Raw genomic sequence first — 22,826 nt, 5'->3', positions numbered from 1 at the left:
GTCGGAGGCTGAGGGGTGACCTTATAGAGGTTTACAAAATTATAAGGGGCATAGATAGGATAAATAGACAAAGCCTTTTTGCCTGGGGTCGGGGAGTCCAGAACTGGAGGCCATAGGTTTAGGGTGAGAGGGGAAAGATATAAAAGAGACCTAAGGGGCAATGTTTTCATGCAGAGGGTGGTGTGTGTAATAAATGAGTTGCCAGAGGATGTGGTGGAGGCTGGTACAATTGCAACATTCAAAAGGCATCTGGATGGGTATATGAATAGGAAGGGTTTGGATGGATATGGGCCAGGTGCTGGCAGGTGGGACTAGATTGGGTTGGGATATCTGGTCGGCATGGATGGGTTGGACCGAAGGGTCTGTTTCCATGCTGTACATCTCTGTGACTCTATATTACTAGCACTGCATAGAAAAGTTTGTACCAGGTATGTTGAGCACCACAAACATAGATATGAAGTGTACTTATACTCTTGTATTCACTTTTGGTATCCTCTGACTGCTCCTTAGACGCTTCTTTTGATATCTTCCAAACTTTTTAACTCATTTAACCAATTAACATTATTTTCCACAGGTAGTAGGGGATTGGAGCTTCAGTCGAACAAGCTGCAACATTTTTGTGACATTGGATGTCATGATGTGCACAGCAAGTATTTTAAACCTTTGTGCTATCAGTATTGATAGGTAAGTCTATTCTTAATATACCTTAAAGTATTTTAAATGTCATAAATAGTAACTAAGGACATCATTCGACGTTAGGAGTGGTGATCTATGCAATGGTGCTTTAGTGTTTTGTTCATTAATTTATGGAATAGTTTCAACTTTAACATTTTCTTTAGAAAAATCATATTGTAGAATCTTGCATATATGCAAATTACATGCCAGAATAGAAGGTAACCACAGAAGGAGCTAAAAGGAATGAGGAATATAAAGCAATCAACATCAGCAGAGAAATGCTATAAAGGAATGGAAATTGACAAATGCCGAAGACATGATGGATATATTGGAGAGTTCTATAAGGGTTGGGGCTGCACAGAAGTGGAACGTATATTTTGGAGTCTGGCAAAAATGACATCTCTGTTCAGGAAAAGAGGGAGACACAACACAGGCAATTACAGGTCAGTTAGTCTGACCTCAGTCTTGTAAATGACATCAATCATTTAGAATCTATTGTTAAGGAAGTATTAACAATGTGCTTAGAAGATCAGAGCATGATCAGACAGAGTCAACAGCGGAAAGTCATCTTACACTGAGTTCCTGTTGAAAGAGTAAATGAAGTCAGGCTATTGGAAAAGAACCATCAGAGATGTCAAAGAAAGCAAAATAGATTCTTCACAGGTATGTTAGGAATCCTTGGAACCAGCAGAAGGGGATGCAATCATCTGAATACTCTTCATGTGCATGGTTTTTGGGAACAATAAACAGATTGCAATGTATCTTAAAGGCTACGCACTCAAATTTTTAAAAAACTACACGTGTTCTCCTCTGAATAAAAAGCACCAGTTCCGTTTAATAACCGTGAGATGTACCTAATGCCGAATGTATAAGAGTTAAGCAGTTGGGCTAACTTCTGTACACTTAATTTATTGGAGGGGATCCTAAGGGTCAAGATTGACTGACTGTATTTGGAAAGGCAAGGACTGATTAGGGATAGTCAACATGGCATTATGCATGGGAAATCATCTCGCCCTAACTTGATTGAGTGTTTTGAAGAAGTGAAAAGAAGATTGCTAAAGGCAGAGTGGTGGACACTGTCTATATGGACTTCAGCAAGATGTTTGACAAGGTTCCGCATTGTAGACTGATTAGCAAGGTTAAACTACATGGAATACTGGGAGAACGAGCCATTTGGACAGAAGTGGCTTGAAGTTAGGAGACAGAGGGTGGTTGTAGAGGGTTGTTTTTCAGACTGGAGGCCTGTGACCAGCAGTGTGCCGCAAGAATAGGTGCTGGGTCTTTTGCTTTTTGTCATTTACATAAATGATTTGCATGTAGATTTGCTCACTGAGCTGGAAGGTTCATTTCCAGACATTTCATCACCCTACTAGGTAACATCTTCAGTGGGCCTCAGGGCAAAGCACTGCTGATGATTCCTGCTTTCTATTTATATGTTTGGGTTAGTTTGGGTTGGTGATGTTATTTCCTGTGGGAATGTCATTTTCTGTTCTTTTTCTCAGGGGTGGTAGGTGGGGGTAGGATAACAATATTTTTATCTTATCAAGGATGCTTGACAATCATTCTAAATTGAAGAGGCTACATTGAGAAAGCGAATGTACTACTTACAGATACCAACACTTAACAACAAATGGCGATAGACCCGACCCCACAACTAGAGCACCGAATCACAGCCCTACTCAAAAAATTGCAGAAGTCTGGAGAAATAAATAACTTCCAACTTCCAAAAAATGAAACCAGACAGATCCAACACCATAATTCTATGGATTACCCAAAATTCACAAACCAGGAGCCCCCCTCAGACCCATAGTCTCATTACCTGGAACACCAACTTACAGATTGGACAAGGAGCTACACCAAAGACTACAACAATTACAAGAAGACTCACGCCACTCCATTCACTCCACCCAAGATTTCCTGAAGACCATCAAAGACACTAAGATAGAAGAAGATGAAATAATGGTCTCCTTTGATGTAACAGCCCTGTTTACATCAATCAACATTAACCTGGCCAAGGAAACACTAACTACACTATTAGAAGACCCAAAGACACATACACCAAACACTGCTAACTGTATCAGTGTCAAACTAGTGGACCTATGCCTTACCATGTGCTTCACCTTCAACAGCAAAACCTACAGACAAACCAACAGGACACACATGGCATCTCCGATATCAGAGTTCTTAGCAGAGGCAGTAATGCAGAGACTCGAACAAACAACTCTGCCAACCATCCAACCCAAACGTTGGGTCCGCTATGTGGATGACACCTTTGTCATCACTAAGCAAAACAATTTACAGGAAACCTTTAGAACCATCAATAATATCCTTACTGGCATAACATTCACTAAAGAGGAGGAAAACAACAACAAACTGCGATGTCACAGTAGAGCGAACAGCCAATGGGGAACTTCAAACCAGCGTCTCCAGGCAAACAATACATACGGATCAAATATTGAACTACAGATGCAATCATTTCAACACCCACAAATGAAGCTGCAATCAGAACATTATTTCAATGAGCGAACACACACTGCAGCACAGAGGAACTATGCAGAGCAGAGGAAAATCACCTATACCATGTATTCAAAGAGAATGGGTACCCAATGAACACAGTCCACTGACTTCTCAGCAACAAACCCCAACAAGCAAACAAAACACACCCAAACATCCTAGCCACTCTCCCCTACATCAAAGACTTCTATGAAATGACTGCCAGACTACTCAGACCCCTTGGCATCATGGTTACCCACAAACCCACCAACACACTAAAAAGCAGCTAATGAACTTGAAAGACCCTATACAGACAACAAGCAAAACTAATGTCATTTACAAAATACCATGCAAGGACTGTAACAAACACTATATTGGACAAATAGGCAGAAAACTAGCCACCATGATACATGAATACCAACTAGCCACAAAATTACATTACTCACTCTCACTAGTATCCTTACATACAGATAAGAAAGGACACCACTTCGACTGGGACAACACATCCATCCTAGGACAAGCCAAACAGAGGCATGTACAAAAATTCCTAGAAGCATGGCATTCCAACCAAAACTCTAGCACCAAACACATTGACTTGGATCCCACTTACCACCCCATGAAAAAAAGAACAGGAAATAACATCATCACAGGAAATGACATCACCAACCCTAAGAAACCCAAACTTACATATAGAAAGCAGAAATCATCAGCAGTGCTTTGCCCAGAGGCCCACTGAACCTTCCAGCTCAGCGAGCGAACCTACATCCAAAACCTCAACCTGAGCAACAAACCATCTCAAAACCCAATAAATGATTTGGATGTGAACATAGGAGGAATGGTTAGTTCGTTTGCAGATGCCAACGTTGGAGGTGTAGTGGACAGCGAAGAAGGTTGCCACAGTGTATAACGAGATTGTGATCAGATGGGCCAATAGGCTGAGGAGTGGCATGGTATTCAATTTAGATAAATGTGAGGTGTTGTACTTTGATAAGGCAAATTAGGGCAGAACCTATACATTTAGTGGCAGGATCTTGGGTAGTGATGCCAAACAAAGAGACCTTGGAGTGCAAGTTCATAATTCCTTGAAATAAGAAACACAGGTAGACAGGGTGCTAAAGAAGATGTTTGGTACGTTTGCTTTTATTGCTCAGTGCATTAAGTATAAGAGTTAAGAGGTCACGTTATAGCTGTACAGGACATTGGTTAGGTGACTTTTGGAATACTGTGTGCAGTTCTGGTCTGCCTGCTATAGGAAGGATGTTGTTAAACTTGAAAGCGTTTAGAAAAGATTTACAAGAATGGTGATTTGATTGGAGGGTTTCAGCTATAGGCTAAGGGGTGACCTTATGGAAGTTTATAAAATCACGAGGGGCATGGATAGGGTGAATAGCCAAGACTGTTTTCTCAAGGTAGGGGAGTCGCAAACTAAAGGGCACATGTTTAAGGTGAGAGGAGAAAGATTTAAAAGGGACCTAAGGGGCAATGTTTTCATGCAGAAGGTAGTGCATGTATGGAATGAGCTGCCAGTGTAAGTGGAGGCTGGTACAATTACAGCATTTAAAAGGCATCTGGATTGGTACATGAATAGGAATGATTTAGAGCGATATAGACCAAGTGCTGGCAAATGGGACTGGATTAATTAAGGATATCTGGTTGGCATGTATGAGTTGGACTGAAGGGTCTGTATCCGTGCTGTACAGCTCTGATTCTATGACTCTTATTTCTGGCCCAAACCTGCCTCAAGTAATTATTAGACACCAATATATCAAGAGCATGAAGAGCTGATGTGAGTTAGCATTCGGATGAATGCCACATTACAGAGGCCATCTGGTGTGTTGTTATTGAATGTTTCTGTCTCTTTGCTTGCATAACAATTGTTTCTATAATATTGGTAAAGTCTTGTTTTCTCTTGGATTCAGGTACACTGCTGTTGTGATGCCAATCCAATATAACACAAATTACAGCTCCAGGAAACGGGTGACTGTAATGATTGCTGCTGTGTGGATAATGTCCTTTGCAGTGTCTTGTCCTCTCCTGTTTGGTTTCAATACAACAGGTACAAAACATTTTTTATGGAATAATTATTTAACATTGAGAAAATGTTTACAAAGGGCCACGTTTCGGACATCCGGTTTGATTTGATCAACGCTAGTCAGAAGTCAGACATGAACCAAGCCACTGGATAATATTTAGCAAAGTCTGGACAATGACAGTAATGAAATGTCCACTGGATGTGCAATTGGATTGTATACACCGGGCACAGGTTTGCACATGGCAGTGAAGTGAAAGACAATCTCATGCTTCTTTATTTAATTAGTGAAAGTACCCAAGTCTGGAAATTAATGTTGTCAATGGTAATTGATGCAAGTCCCTTTATCCCTCATTTCAGTGGAATTTTAAATAGGTGTTTTCAATCCTGTATTATAATGTCAGACAAAGGAATTTCATGGAAGTGTCAGCAACGGTTCTGGGTTTTGTTTTCTTCTTAATACCCAAGACATTTGTGTAACTAATGTGAAAATTAAACTTTGCTGACTAGGCCAACTGCCCTCTTGAACTGTCCTATCTGTCTATCTTCCTTCCCACCTTTTTGCTCCACCCTCCTCTCTGACCTATCACCATCACCTCCCACCTCCATCTACCTATCGCCTTCCCAGCCACCTTTCCCTCAGCCCCACCCTCATCATCCTATTTATCTCTCAGCTCCCTTCCCAACCACTCCCATGTTCCTGATGAAGGGCTTAAGCCTGAAATGCCAATTCTCCTGCTCCTCGAATGTTGCCTGACTCGCTGTGCTCTTCCAGCAACATACTTTTCAACAGGTATCGCCCATCCGCGATTGCTATGGAGATGTGGAGGAGCTGCTTTCTCAAACTGCTACAGTCCATCTGACATGATTAGGAGTGGGGGCTTTGGGGGAAGGGGGACAATTAGAATAGAAATGGTTATACAAAGAGAACAGACATGGCATTCAGCTGGAGCAGTTGGCGGAATTAAATTAGGAAACTAAGGAACCATAACCAACACCATCTGCACTGGTGACTGGCATCTGCCCATTGCTACACTCGCCACCACATTTAGATCAATGTAGAAGATGACATCTGAGCTAGTCAATCTGCCAGAGTGACATAGTGGTTCAGTGGTTAGCACTGCTGCCTCACTGCACCAGATTCCCACGTTCGATTCCAGCCTTGGGTGACTGTGCGGAGTTTGCACATTCTTCCCGTGTCTGTGTGGGTTTCGTCCAGATGCTCCGGTTTCCTCCCACAGTCCAAAGTTGTGCAAGTCATGCTAAATTGCCCATAGTGTTAGGTGCATTAGTCAGAGGGAAATGGGTCAGGGTAGGTTACTCTTCAGAGAGTCGGTTTGGACTTGTTGGGCCGAAGGGCCTGTTTCCACATCATAGAGAATCTAATCTAATCTACAATGTCAGATCGATCAGATCAGAGATCAGAATGTCTGCAAGTGAATGTAGCAGTTGTGGGGGGCGGTGGAGTGGCAGGCAGAAGGCAGGAGTGTTTGCCTCTGCAATGGTCTGATGGATTTGAGACTCTCTCAGCCTCTTTGGATGGGGTGGGTTGGATTAGCATACTGACATGGCAGTAAGGAGAGGATCTTGCAATGGGAGGTGGGAGAATCCAGTGATCATCGTCCATATGTGTACAAAACACATATGCTAAACTAGGAAAGAGGTTTTGCATAGAGAGTATGAGGAGCTAAGCACTTAATTTAGAAAGCAGAACTTTAAAGGTTGTCTGGATGTGGGTTTGCTCGCTGAGCTGGAAGGTTCATTTTCAGACGTTTTGTCACCACACTAGGTAATATCTTCAGTGGGCATCTGGATAAAGTGGTGTAGCCTGCTTTCTGTTTATATGTTTGGGTTTCCTTGGGTTGGTGACATAATTTCCTGTGGTAACGTTATTTTATGTTCTTTTTCTCAGGGGGTGGTAAATGGGATCCAAGTCAATGTGTTTGTTGATAGAGTTTTGGTTGGAATGCTGTGCTTCTAGGAATTCCCGTGTGTGTCTCTGTTTGGCTTGTCCTAGGATGGATGTGTTGTCCCAGTCAAAGTGGTGCCCTTCCTCATCCGTACATAAGGATACAAGTGAGAGTGGGTCATGTCTTTTTGTGGCCAGTTGATGTTCATGTATCCTGGTGGCTAGTTTTCTGCCTGTTTATCTAATGTAGTGTTTGTTACAGTAATATCTGTATTGTCACCTTAGCTGCACAAAAAATCATATCGAATACTTAAAATTATAAAGATAAATATATGGCTCCAAAACTGGTTTGGGACAAGTAGATTCCAATTTGTTAGACACTGGCATCTGCATTCGGGGAACCGGGCACTGAGACAGTCTACTGTGACTATGTTGGGACCAGTGTCCTCATAATAATTGTAAAGTACCAGTTTACAAGTGTAAACTGCATGACTGGGGAAGTGGAGAGTCTTTAAAATGAAATAGTGGGGCGAAGGGCTCAAATGTGGAAAGCTGTAGTATGCCAAAGAGTTAAGTCAAGGTAGGAAAGAAATATAATATGGGAAACAAGGTCAGAGAATGGCAGAAAGGAACTGAGATATTAAAAATACTTGGGAGCACATTAACAATAATACCAGATATTACAAAAGTAACAAAGGAAAAAGAACAAAAAGCCTTGTATCTGAATTCATGTAGTATTCATAATAACGTGAATGAACTGGTAATTCTGGCTGAAGTAAATAAATATGATTGTATAACAATTACAGAAATGCGGATGCAGGATGACAAGGATTGGGTACTGAAATAATGAGGGCTATATGATATTCAAAAAGAATAGGAAGCTAGGCGGAAGGGTAGCAGAGTGAATCGAGGATGGCATTTGTGCACTAGTTAGAAATGGTCTTGGTTCAGGAGATCACAATGTAGGGTGGAAATGACGAAAGGTGGGGGAAACCAGTTACTAATGGAAGTAATCTATAGACCCCCTAACAATAACCATAGTACAGGATATACTATACAAGAAAGTAAAATGGGTGCTTGTGATAATAATATTGCAATATTCATGGGTGACTTTAATCTACTTATTAATCGAAAAAATAGATTGACAATTGTAGGATGGACAAGGAGTTCATAGAATAATTTTGAGGCAGTTTATGTGAGCAATACATCTTGGAAGTGACTGTACAGCATGTCATGTTAGATTTAGTACTGCATAATGTGAATGGATTCGTCAAGTACCTCAAAGGAAAGGCAACCCTGGGTAGAAGCAATCATAATATCATTGAGCCTTCCATCCAGTTTGAAAAGGAGAAGATTGAGACTAAGATTAGTATTTTAAATTTAATAGGCATTAACTATTGGGCATGAAAGCTGACCTAACTGAGGTGAACTGGCATATTAGTTTAGGGGACAGATCAATAGAAGTTCAGTAGTAAACATTTGATGGGTTTTTTGTAGTAATCAGAATAAGTATATTCTAGAAAGAAAAGTTGTAAGGGGCAGACTCACTATCCATGGTTAACTAAAGAAGTTAGGGAAAACGTCAAAGGGAAAGAACATATAATTGCTCAAAGAGAAGTGGCAGGCAAGATGATTGGTCATAAATCAAACTATGCCTTTGGAAACAGACAACCCATTCATTCCAGGTTTCAATCTAGTAAATCACCTTTTATTGGGATAGTTTGGGCAGTCTGGGCTTTGTTCCACTGGACTGTGGAAGAGTGAGTGATTGAAGTATATAAAATGGTTTTGGCAAGGCTTTGAAAGGATATTTCCTCTTGTGGGTGGCTCCAGAATGAGAGGCACAGTTTAAAAACCAACAGTTGCCATCTTAGGCCAGAGATGAGAATTTATTTTGTCTGAGAGGATTGCGTGACTTTGGAAGTCTCTGCCTCAGAAGATTGTGGAAGAGGGAGTTATTTAGATTCCTGGTAGGCAGAGGAATCAAAGGTTATCAGCAAGAGGTAAGAAGGTGGAATTGAAAACACAAATGCATCAGCTATGATCATTTTGAATAGAAGAGCAGGCTGGAAAGGCTGAATGGTTTACTTCTGCCTCTCTTTTCGTATGTTTGTAATTAGGTAGGATTTTAAAGGAGAGAAGCAGGCCATTCAGTTCAACAAGTAAACTGCACAGGCGTTTGTATTGGCTGAAATAATGACTGTGGTTTTAGCATACATTGTCAATTTGCTAGCCAAGCAAAACTAATGTCATTTACAAAATACCTTACAAGAACTGTTACAAAACTACATTGAACAAACAGGCAGAAAACTAGCCACCAGGATACATGAACATCAACGAGCCACAAAAAGACATGGCTCACTCTCACTAGTATCTTTACATACAGATGAGAAAGGACACCACTTTAACTGGGACAACACATCCATCCATCCATCCAAACAGAGACACACACACAAGAATTCCTAGAAGCATGGCATTCCAACCAAAACTCTATCAACAAACACATTGACTTGGATCCCATTTACCACCCCCTGAGAAAAAGAACCCTAAATGACATCACCACTGGAAATGAAATCACCAATTCAAGGAAATACAAACACATAAATAGAAAACGGGCTATGCCACCAGTGCTTCATCTGGAGGTGCACTGAAGATGTTACCTAGTATGGTGATGAAATGTCTGAAAACAAATCTTCCAGCTCAGCGAGCAAACCTACATTCAGAACATCAACCTGAGCTGCAAATCTTCTCAAAGCTCACTAGCAGGCAGTACTGTTTAAAACAAAGTGCAGTTCTATGCCAGTAACTTTAATAGATGACTCATGCTACATTAGAATGTTTGAATTAATTCATTTATTACATTTTTGATTTTCTGCTATTATTCATTTTGCAGATGACCCCAGCTTATGTTCTATATCCAATCCAGATTTTGTTGTATATTCATCCATCGTGTCCTTCTACTTACCATTTTTTATTACACTGTTGGTTTATGTACGTATTTACATTGTACTTAAAAAAAGAAGGAAACGCATCACCTCAAGACAAAACAGCGTTAACATGGCTCCAGAGGGTGGCATGCAGACCCAGGTAATTCACATGAACAGAGTTTGTAAGTAAATTGTAGAATTAGTTCTTTGACTTCCATGATACCTTGATACCTTCCCAAAGATTATGATGTAGCACAGTTTCTCACCAAACCAATCTGTCAAACTGAGCTGAAAAAGCTTCACAGTGAGGCATGTCACATTGGGGATATTTGTTGTAAATACATTGCAATGGCGAAAGGGTACTGTCTTCAGAGGATCTGCATCAGCTTTAATATGCGCTTTAAGGATCCTTTTGCTATTAAACAACATAGGTCCCAGGAATCACTGCAGCAGTTAAAGTCCCTATTATAACAATAGGGCATGATGGTGGAAATTATAGCCTGTTAAGGTGACACTGACTGTGGAGATTAAAGACAGCATTTTATAGACTGCCTCTGTGTTCACTAAAGATGAGAAGATATGAGTACAGCAATTAGCAATGGAAATTGAGTTCAAAGTTATTGATAAACAATCTATAGCACACTAATATCTTGATCCTGACTACAGACACACAAAAATATTGCAGCAGTTAGATAAAATAGTAAATTTCAAGAGCAAAATCAAAAATCAATGTGTGAGAGTCCAACTTAACAGTGATCACTTATAAGCAAAATATAAGTAGGACAAACAGCTTCCAAATTATTTACTGGGGTAATCTAATGGGTCTAATAATCTGGAAGGCTAACAGAGTAATTGCATAAAGGTAACATTAACTACAAAGAGATATTTAATAATAATTTCTGTACAGCAATAAAATTAATCGATGATAACAATTGAAGAATGACTTCAGACTGGTCAATACATTTTGTAGGTGTATAAAGTATTTTTTGAATATGAAAGTATTGTGAAATGTTTGGGTAAGGATGCTGTAGATGCACGCTATCATTGGTCAAGAAAGCGACTGACGAAAAGTCCCTTGAACCAGCACAAGTGTGGCAATGATGAAATCAATTGATAGTATGTGGACATATGATTCAGGATATGAAAAAAAAAGGCTTTTCAGAACTTTGGTTTCCAATGATGTTGATATAGAAAAAAGGTACATCCATTGACATCATGACCTATTACATTTCAGAAATGATTCTCTGTGAGTCATTTGCAATTCACTTCAAACAGAGATGAAGAGTAAATCCATTTTTGGTGTGGGCTAAAGGAGAAATGATTAGCTCAGACACCAGGAGAACTCCACATTCTCTTTGACCTGTTACGTGGGACCTAATATCCACCAGATATGCTAAGAGGTGCAATTGGGTTTTTTGTTTAAAATTTGATTTGAGGATGCTTACTTCCACCAGTACTGTACTGCTATATACTGCATTGAGATAGGACCCCAGTTTCTGGATTCATTTCCTACGGTAGGATTTAAACTCATAAAACATTTAACTCAGCAATGAGAGTGCTCCTGATTGAGCTAAACAAACATTATGGGAGAGAGAGAGGCAATATATAGAAATAGTATAATTGAATAGTTAATTTTAAGATCAGGATAGAAAAATATGAATCCTAAACAATGCCGCTGTCAGGTTGTCAGAACAATTAAGAGAAATATAAGCGAGAAACACAGGCAGGAAGAGAAGGAGGCAATTGGTATAAATTTTATGGCAACAAAGCATACCTGATAAATATAGAAAGACCGAGTGAGTTGACCAGGAGAGCTAAAATCTATGTGGGTTTTCAGTGAACATTAGTGACTATCCCACAAAGAAGGTTAAACAAAGATTTCAGACTGACAGAATTTATAACTATTAGAAGCCTTTATAAGACATTCTATTAATTCCAACTCTCCCTTTGGAAATTGCCTCTTGTGACCTTAGTTCCATGTTAATGCTTAATCCAAAATATTTGGAGCATTGTAAAAGATGAGTTAGTAAAGTTCATGTAAAAACCAAGAACTAAAGATGTGTGTTATTCTGTAAAGGCTATGAAATGTTGTACACACCCTTCTAATACAACTTCTGAATCACTAATTTCACACAGTGACCTTTCTCTTTGTACAAGATCCAAAGTTACAAAATACTATGTTGGTCCAAATTCTCAGAGGGGAATTGACACTGCATTAAATGGTCTTGTTAGAAATGTTGCAGTGCTTAAGCACAGAGAAGGATACAAAACCGCCATTGGAAACAATAATGTCATTGTAATTATTTGACAAACTTACTACTTCCCTTTGCTTTTAGATCATGAGATTCATTGTCGAACAGGTTTCTTCCTAAAGTCACAGCAATGTGTCAATACCACCTACCTTTAAGCACAGTGTGGCACTTTTATTTTTACTCCACAATATTCAAAGAGGAAGTGTTGTCAAGCCGGGGATGCTGTTGATTTGTACTGAGATCACATACATCAATGAGAAGGAGAACTGAATAAAGGGACTGAAGCTACAATGAAGCAGAAAACATAAAGGAGAAGCAAGCACTCAGTAGGTCAGGGAGCATACATGGAGAAATCAGACAAGTGAACTTTGTTGGTGCAATGTATTGAAGAAGCTGCCTCGCCTGAAATAATAACCCGTCTACCCTCTTATGTCAATATAAACAATCCTATGACATTATTTTGATGTAGCGTGTAATGCCCTTGGTGTCCTAGCCAATACTTATGCCTCAGCTATCATCACAAAACCTGTCATTAGCACATGATTGAGTATAGAAGCTCACAGTGCACAAATTGGCTGCATATTTCCTGCATCACAACATTATCCTTAAAAAGTAATAATTGGGCTACAAAGCATTTTAAGGTGACCTAGTGTCATGAAAGTTAGTATATAATTGTCAAATATGTCACCCGAAACCTTAATGATCTTTTCTTTCTCTAGATTCTGCCTTATGTGCAGATTTGTTTTCAGTATTTATTCTGTTTGTTTCTGTTTTTGATAATAACATTTATTTTGCTGTCAGTTGACAACTATTGAATTATTGTGGCTTTCTGATATTTTCTAACATAATCACATTTTCTTATCATCAGGAAAGGATAGAAAATTTTCCCAGAAGTGTACATGCATTCTCTTGTTTGAAATTTAACAAGCAAAGGGGACTTTCTCCAAATAACAAACTGTTGGCACCAGTTGAAGTAGTAAATTATTGCAGCATGAGCCATGCAACATTTGCAAAAACAGACAATGGGATTGAGGAATCAGAAAGAAAGAGCATGTGTACAATAAAACATGCATCTGAAGTGAAAAAACTGTCCAGTGGAAAAACTACAACTTCCCTGAGACCTGTATTAAAACGCAAGAACCTGCAAACGAGAGAAAGGAAAGCAACTCGGATGTTGGTCATTGTTCTTGGTATGTATTAAGTAATTTGGTTCCTATCTTAGAAAGGTAAATATGTCTTTAATATATGAAGACCTAACATTTTAAGGATCTTTGGAAGGACTAATGCTTCAAGGTTCTACATCCTAGTTCTGAAATCAACACTCCAACTCACGGTCCTCCTTTCCTAAATAGGTTAGCCAACTTTCTACACTTCTAATATAGTCTCGTCCAGATTACAGAGGAGGAAGTGCTGGATGTCTTGAAATGCATAAAGGTGGATAAATCCCCAGGACCTGATCAGGTGTACCCAAGAACACTGTGGGAAGCTAGAGAAGTGATTGCTGGGCCTCTTGCTGAGATATTTGTTTCATCAATAGGCACAGGTGAGGTGCCGGAGGACTGGAGGTTGGCAAACATGGTGCCACTGTTTAAGGGCGGTAAAGGCAAGCCAGGGAACTATCGACCGGAGAGCCTGACCTCAGTGGTGGGCAAGTTATTGGAGGGAATCCTGAGGGAAAGGATGTACATGTATTTAGAAAGGCAAGGACTGATTAGGGATAGTCAACATGGCTTTGTGCGTGGGAAATCACAAACTTGATTGAGTTCTTTGAAGAAGTAACAAAGAGGATTAATGAGGACAGAGCGGTAGATGTGATCTATATGGACTTCAGTAAGGCGTTCGACAAGGTTCCCTATGGGAGACTGATTAGCAAGGTTAGATCTCATGGAATACAGGGAGAACTAGCCATTTGGATACCGAACTGACTCAAAGGTAGAAGACAGAGGGTGGTGGTGGAGGGTTGTTTTTCAGACTGGAGGCCTGTGACCAATAGAGTGCCACAAGGATCAGTGCTGGGTCCTCTACTTTTTGTCATTTACATAAATTATTTGGATGCGAGCATAAGAGGTACAGTTAGTAAGTTTGTAGATGACACCAAAATTGGAGGTGTAGTGGACAGCGAAGAGCGTTACCTCAGATTACAACAGGATCTGGACCAGATGGGCAAATGGGCTGAGAAGTGGCAGATGGAGTTTAATTCAAATAAATGTGAGGTGCTGCATTTTGGGAAAGCAAATCTTAGCAGGACTTATACACTTAATGGTAAGATCCTAGGGAGTGTTGCTGAACAAAGAGACCTTGGAGTACATGTTCATAGCTCCTTGAACAGGTAGATAGGAGAGTGAAGAAGGCGTTTGGTATGCTTTCTTTTATTGGTCAGAGTATTGACTACAGGAGTTGGCAGATCATGTTGCAGCTGTACAGGACATTGGTTAGGCCACTGTTGGAATATTGTGTGCAATTCTGGTCTCCTTCCTATCAGAAAGATGTTGTGAAACTTGAAAGGGTTCAGAAAAGATTTACAAGGATGTTGCCAGGGTTGGAGGATTTGAGCTATAGGGAGAGGCTGAACAGGCTGGGGCTGTTTTCCCTGGAGCGTCAGAGGCTGAGGGGTGACCTTATAGAGGCTTACAAAATTATGAGGGACATGGATAGGGTAAATTGGAAAAGTCTTATTCCTGGGGTTGGGGAGTCCAGAACTAGAGGGCTTAGGTTTAGAGTGAGAGGGGAAAGATATAAAAGAGACCTAAGGGGCATCTTTTTCACACAGAGAGTGGTACGTGTATGGAATGAGCTGCCAGAAGAAGTGGTGGAGGCTGGTACAATTGCAACATTTAAGAGGCATTTGGATGGGTATATGAATAGGAAGGGTTTGGAGGGATATGGGCTGGGTGCTGGCAGGTGGGACTAGATTGGGTTGGGATATCTGGTCAGCATGGACGGGTTGGACTGAGGGGTCTGTTTCCATGCTGTACATCTCTATGACTCTATGATTCAAGGAATTACAATTAATCTCCTAGCCAGTGTTCCAACTGCAATGGAAAAGTTCAAACCTGAAGACGGGTCATGGGACCTGATAATGTTAATTCTGCTTTCTCTCCACAGATGGTGCCAGAGCTGCCGAATTTTTCCAGCAGTTTCTGTTTTTTTGTTTTAGATTTCCAGCATCCGTAGTTCTTTATTTTTTGCTGTTTCATGTTCTTAAAAGTTGGGCTGGTGAACTAACTGCTACATGCATCAAAATGTGAGATTAAGACCACCTACATTGATAATAGCATTTCTGTTTATATTGTTTATAGTTCAATTGTCTACCATTAATTCAGTAAGATTATTTATTTTGGAAATTTCTGTTTGAGTTTGGTACCAAAATGGCAGCAAGGATCCATGACAGATTTATAAATGTATAATTAAGAATGTCAAAGATTTAGTTCTGTGAATAATGCAGCTCAGAGATACAGATGTATATATTTATTTATGTATACATTTGATTATCCCTTCTTAAAGTTTCTTCACAAACAACACCAAGAGAAAGTTACTTGAAATTTCAGAAACATTTGAGTATTTTAGAATGGTGAAGCTCAGAATTGTTTACACAAAAATGTGAGTTCATACAAAAAGCTGCTAGCAGGAAATCCTTCTAAAGAATTGTGCATTAGTCAGAGAGAAATGGGACTGGGTGGGTTACTCTTCAGAGGGTCGGTGTGGACTTGTTGGGCCGAAGGGCCTGTTTCCACACTGTAGGGAATCTAATCTAATCTAAAAAAAATTGAGTAAGATTAAAATGGTTATTATTGCCGTGTTAGCTAGTTCCTCCAGAACAATGCAACAGTTCCCCATTAGAGGGTTCTTTTCTGAGTTAATTTCAGAGTGTTTACTGCACTGTATCAATTAGATTTCTCATGTAATCCTTTTGTTAATATTTAATGGGAATATTCTGAGAGGTTTGGAAATAAATTGTGAATACCACACAATCAAATGGTATTTGGAGCATAACCTTTGTGTGGGGAAAAAAAACTTCCAGCTATTAATTAAAAGCATTTCTATTTATTAATTTGACTCTAAGGTAATGGCAAAAAAGAGACATAATGTTGAAACTTTTCATAGCGTGGCAATGTGACTATTTCGGCACATATGGTGCCATTGAAACTCAACTCAACTGCACAATTGGTTAACTTCATGAGTTCAATGAACATAGTTTCAGATAAAAATGATAGATCCAGATTTCCATGGTATAGTGATACAATACAAATAATGCAATGGTTTATTTGAGTGGTATAGTCATCAGCAATATCTGAAGAGCACAGGTATTGCTGTTGAAGTGCAAGTCCTGCATGGTCTTAGTGAACATAAGATATCCTTCAGACTGGATGTGGAAAACCCATTTAGAACAGATTGCAATAACTCGCCCTACTATTCGACTAATTCACGTTGTGCAGTAATTCATCCTCTCATAGACAGGATAAAGCTTATGGAGACATAATTTTTGTGTGTCTTGTGTAGCCCATATGTTATGGAGGTCATGTGGATGAATCCTTTCATATATATCAGCAGGCAGCTTACCACACTTACACAAGTCCATCTGGCCCTTGAGTGTGGGTGTTCGGTCTTGTGTAGGGGCAGGTATTATATATACAGCCTTGGAGCTGTCATTGAGCACAGTGTGCATTTTGTTGATGTAATCATATTTGTTATGGATGACTTCTCCAGTCGCTTTGTCAGGTTTACTTAAATGTATTTGGGGTGTGCCTGAAGATTACATAGTGTTACCAACCATTCGCATGATAGATGAAAATTTGTCAAGTCATCAAATGTTTCACAATACGCTGCCAAGAAGGTATTCTGCCTACCACAGAAATGAGTAATATGATAAATAAGTGTTGTTGCCAGTGTGATGCGTGGTATGTAGGCTGTATATTCCAACATTTGGTAGACTATGTATTAAACAACACGTTCTATTGACCATTCGCAGGAGACAGCATTATTGGTTGTGCTCAACAACTCATCCTTGCAAGCCTCCGACATGTGCATCCACCATTAGATGTAATAAGCATTTATTAAATAACGCACTGTGCTAATAGTTACACTGAAAACCAATTCAAGATCATCAGTCAGGTGTGCAGTGTGATGCATTTACATGTGCTAGAAACAAGATATAGAAATACACAGGACCCTGTTTTGTGTAGGCAAAAAGAATTTGCAAAAGCATTGCACGCTTTTTAAACCATGGAGTCACAGAGATAGACACCTATTGCTGCATCCCCATGGCAACACCCTGACCAATCAGAAGCTACCTGCCTGGTCTGAGAATTACGATTGACATTTAACTGATCTTGCTGCATCTCCATGCCAATGGTGGCCCAATCAATCAGCATCCTTTTCTCTTGCTGTATAAAATGGTGTTTCAAATCTTGATTCTGTTTTCTACTCCCTAGTTCTGATGAGTGCAAGTTGAAAACCTCCACTTCTTATGTTTTGGCAGTGTTTCAGTTTTGTAATGCTGAACGATCATGTAAAGTTATGGCACTTTGACTATTTCATTTATTGACCTATAAGTCTCTATTCTTCAATGTATTTATTGTCTTTCAAAACTGCAAAGACCAAGTTTTCTGTTCACTCCCTCATAACTCAACTAAGGATCAGGTTTATGTGATTGTCAGAACTGACTTGAAATGTGTATTTTTTGGATCTGGGTGGCCAGAATGCAATTTTGTTCAGACTGACATGTAGTTTGAGTATGACTTCCTCTGACTTGCTCTGCAAAGTTGTATCTACATGTACGAGCAGTCCAACTGTTGTTCCGTCAGTAAATGGAAATCTTGGCTCTCAATTGTATTTGTAATTCTTTTTCAAACAAGATTACAAACATTCGTAGATTAGTAAAAATGATGGCTTTGTGTGGATAGCAGGGTGTATATAATAACTTCACACAGAGAAACCTGATAGTAAATGTATTTTCAATTTATAATCCTGTAGCTACTACAATATAATACAATACAACCAGCTGGGGCTGTGGAAGCATGTTCAGATGCAACTCAATGGCTTGTTCTTTCATAAGGATCAGGCCTCCTACTGGTAGGGTAAGGGCAGCCAACCTATCCAAGAGTTAAAACTCAGCCACTTACATGATAGATATCATAATTGGTGCTCCAGATTGGCTCAGTACCAATCCTACACAGATGGCCCATATGAATGGCTGAGATCAGCACCTAAAAAATAATAGATGTGTTTCAGATTGACAGCTAAAACACATTAAGTTGTGGCTGGGATTTGGATGTTCCTTACGACACGATGTGTGGAATGCATCATACGTTTTTGATGTTAGTAACTGAGAGAACACCAGGAGCACAGTTGGGAATAGTGCCAAGGTGAAGTAAGGAAGTTTTGTGCCCAGATTGATTCTTACAATGGCAGGACTGATGTATAAAGAGTGATTGGGTCAGTTAGTTTAGAAGAATGAGGTGTAATGGTATAGAAACCCATAAAATATTTTGTCAATGACCATAGTGTCCAGAAACAGAGTTCACAGTCTGAGGAACAGGAGGGAAAGGCCAATTTGGACTGAGATGGGGAGAAATGAGAGTAGTGAGCCTGTGGAATTCTCTGTCAGAAATTGGTTGAGGCCAAAACATTGAGTGTTTTCAACAAGATCTAGTTCTTATGGCTGAAGGGATCAAAAGATACAGGAAGAAGACAGGAACAAGTGTCTGAACTGGATGATCAGCCATGATCATCTTGAATGACAAACCAGGTTCAAATGACTGGAAGGTCTACTCTTGCTCCTATTTCCTATATTTTATACGCTTTTGTTGTGCATCTGGCCACGTTGAATTGAGGATGATTTCTAAGAAAACCTTGGTAGGGCAATTGTTATATTATGTTCTCTTTCCATCTCACAGGTATATTCCTGGTTTGCTGGCTGCCATTTTTTATCACACACATATTGAAGAACCACTGTAAGCAATGCCATGTGTCGACAGAACTTTACAGTGCTACTACCTGGCTTGGATATGTCAATAGCGCAGTAAATCCCATCATATACACCACCTTCAACACAGAGTTCAGGAGAGCATTCCTCAGGATTTTAGCTTGCTAAATGAAGTCTTCAGGACATTATCATTAGGATTTGAATGCTTACTCCCCCTTTCTCCTAACCACTAAAATAAACTGTTGCTCTAAAGGAACTCTACGCTCACTGTCTACTGAGTATAGTTCCGTTAAAATTTCAAGATACTTTGCTCGTACATAAAATAACATTAATGGAGTTGTTTCCATAAGTTGTCCATTAATGTGCAGTTTTAATGTTCTCACTGAAAACTACACCAAACTCTTTCATTGAAGCAGTGAGCAGTGAAATTGCCCAATTGTAATCTTCAGAGCTGTTTTTCATGGTTTTCATGGTGGTGAGAAAGCCAGACTCAAACATCAGAATTCAGCGCACCAAACAGTGTAAAAAGAATTCAAGCAAACCAGAAGGTGGATGATGTCAAACAGGTTTTCGGAATAAGGGAAGAGTATGGATTATTTAATCATTGATAAACTCAGAGTTAGGCATTCAAAGATCAAGTCTGCAGTCATGCAATGTTCATTCCAACACTATCTGTCTGTGAGTGGAAGAGGAAATATCCAGAAATCCAGGATGTCGTAAAGTACAAAAAAAGGAGAGGTTAGGTAGAATATAAAAACAGATAAAGGAAATCATGTTGCTCTGTTCCAGATTTTAATTTACAGAATTGGGACTATTTAATCTCAGTTTCCAAGTCTGTTTTAGAATGGCTGTGGCAAAAAGATCATCTGGAGCAAGGAAATGGAGATAATCAGATCGCATATAGCCTCTAAAGATGACTAGGGTACTTATGTGAATTTTAACTGAAGATATCACATGAATGCTCAGTGTATACATTCACACATAGATCAAACCCCCAAAGGATACACCAATTTGAGGTGCTATTTCAAGAGAAGGGAAAGAATTATCAGAAAATGTTTGCATTTGATATGTAAGTCAAATGGATGTTCAGTTTTTATTGTGCGCCAACATGTAGCTGGGAGATTTTACCCTCAAGGCTGGCGTGAGTAACGACAGGAATTGACTGACTTCCCTGAAAGAATGCAGGAACATAGCAAAGAATGCAGAGGCCAAAAATACAACAGTATGGATCTAGTTGTTAGGTCACTTGAGACATCTATTCATTTCCCTTCTGTCCAACGCCCCAGTGATTAAAAAGTACTAACAAAGGAAAGTGACAGTGAAATATGAAAATGAAGACCATGAAGTCAATTCATAGGGGCACAGAGCTTGGCAGAATAAAGCTGGTGCCCATGAAGGACTTCAAGTCAGAATGGCTGCAGTGGTATAAATATGTTGGAACACATGAAGGGTGAAAGCAAAAAAATGGGTGAGGAGAACTTTGCAGAATTTTGTCTAATATGCTCGATATGCAAGTAACAGTGGGAAATATGAGCTTTATTTCCAAAGTTGTTAAGTGTTTTTATCTCTGTGAAGTACAGTCTAATTTTTTTTATACATACTGATGGTGTAAAGCAACCTTTGGATTTGTATTAGTCTGAAATATATACAATACTTCTCCTTTCCAGCCTGATTGAAAGTGTTTGTCTTGCAGCAAGTGCTGAAATTTTTTTTCTATGTTTCATAACCGTTTTGATGTTTAAAATGTTACTTTTACAAAATGCAAAAATATTTAACTTTATCGAGTTAAGGAAACTGTACTGATAAATAAAATCTGTATGATGCCAATACTAACTGGTATTTGCAGTTATTTTTTAATCATGAATTTGTCCTATCTTATGCGTCATCCACAAGATGAGCTTTCCTTTTACATCTGTGCACTTTGATGATAATCAGGGTGAAGGAAGTCAGACTTGGGATTTTGTAGTTAGAATGACCTGTATCGGTTTCATGGAGATCAAATAGATTTCATTCTGCAACTTAATTAGCAGTAATGTTCCTTCAAGGAAAGGTCCGTTCTGAAGACTTATCTGTTCAATGTAGATGTGTGCCGTGCTCAGATTTTCCAGGACACACACCAATGTACTTGTGACATCTGTTTTCCTATTGTTAATTGGATATACTTCGAAACAATATAGCTTCCTTCTCAAAGCGGGTGCTTGATCAGAAAGAACAGCAGTGCTTTCTTCCTGTGAGATCAACAAACAACATTGATTGTGAGAGGGTAACGGTAGCTGAATTTACCGGGCAAAAAAAGAATTAATTGGTTTTATGGAAATCAATTCAATCGGGACAGCTTTTGTGCAAAAAAAAATTGAATCACTCAAGAACCTCTGTTAAACACCAAACAAAATTTATGATTTGGAGATGCTGGTGTTGGACTGGGGTGTACAAAGTTAAAAATCACACAACACCAGGTTATAGTCCAACAGATTTAATTGGAAGCACTAGCTTTCGGAGCGCCGAAAGCTAGTGTGCTTCTAATTAAACCTGTTGGACTATAACCTGGTGTTGTGTGATTTTTAACTTTGAACAATATTTAGTCATCACATTTGCTCTGAGTTTTTATTTTACTGAAACTCCCACTTCGAAAAGAACATTAAACTCATGTTTTTTTTCTTTGCCCCCGGACTTTTATTTGTTTCCGTCCGTCAAACGCTGCTGCCCAGCTCAGAGGTGATTAAAAGACAATAGGTTTTTATTTGTCATGTGTGTTTCCAGGTCCGCTCCTTTCTTGCGTAACTCTAATCCATGAAAACAAAGAATTTCCTGCTCTCCTAGCCACTACCTTGTTCGTGCCTTGATTTCATTTCGCCCTCCTCCTGAGTATATTGCCTCTGTAAATATTTGTTTTCTTTCTGCTGCCTTTGCTGTGACAATGTAGGAAGCAGTGGATATTTCCATCTCATTTCTCTTTTTATGAATAATATTCACATAACACAGGCAACACATTCTCCTAACATTGCTTGTCTCTCCACAGAGACCAACAGGAAGCAGCACGCAGTTATAATGCTGTTGTGGTCAATTCTTACAATCAACAACTGGAGTCAGTCTATAGGTTTGCAATCATTTTATTCAAGTGATGCTGGAGAGCATCATTCCAGTTAGTCCGGAATAAGACTTTGAGAAAATTTTGTCGATGTTTATACCATCTTTGGTCCCACAAAACATCTGATTTTCCAAATTCGAATCTTCCTTCATACAAACGTGAAAAAATCAAACATCCATTCTACATCATAGATATTGTTAATATCTCCTTTGAACAGTCAGGGTACAATAAGCTTTACCCAAAATGTTGTTTCTCCCATTTCTTGTCAGTGTCCCTGCTTCTGTCCTGACCCAGGCCTTCTCTTTTTTTTAACATTACCTTCTATTTGTATCATGTTGCTTTCAGATTCTTTCTGATTCTCAACTCTTAAGACGCATAAGGTTTAGTTAGTACATGGTTCAATATTTGAAGTCAACCTTTTACAATTTAATCCTTACAGTCTAAAAGTTTCAATACATCCTTACAGTCAAAACGTCTAAATTCACTTTAACAGTATCGTGACAGATTAGGTAAGAGAAGACCAGAGAT

The 22,826-nt window shown here is 39.3% G+C and overlaps 1 protein-coding gene across 1 annotated transcript in view; it reads left to right on the top strand.

Annotated features, from left to right (window-relative positions):
* drd3 (dopamine receptor D3) overlaps positions 1-20,967 on the top strand; it is a 69,876-nt gene extending 48,909 nt beyond the window's left edge. Inside the window, exons 4-8 of the mRNA XM_072584915.1 lie at positions 575-684; positions 5,088-5,224; positions 10,000-10,193; positions 13,154-13,475; positions 19,182-20,967. Of these exons, the coding sequence (XP_072441016.1) occupies positions 575-684; positions 5,088-5,224; positions 10,000-10,193; positions 13,154-13,475; positions 19,182-19,378 (960 nt within the window). The 3' untranslated portion in view covers positions 19,379-20,967. The remainder of the gene's footprint in view (positions 1-574; positions 685-5,087; positions 5,225-9,999; positions 10,194-13,153; positions 13,476-19,181) is intronic.
* Positions 20,968-22,826: the final 1,859 nt, after the last annotated feature.

Source organism: Chiloscyllium punctatum, chromosome 15 (assembly GCF_047496795.1).
Source record: "Chiloscyllium punctatum isolate Juve2018m chromosome 15, sChiPun1.3, whole genome shotgun sequence".
Taxonomy (NCBI): Eukaryota; Metazoa; Chordata; class Chondrichthyes; order Orectolobiformes; family Hemiscylliidae; genus Chiloscyllium; species Chiloscyllium punctatum.
This window is presented reverse-complemented; position numbering and strand designations above follow the sequence as displayed.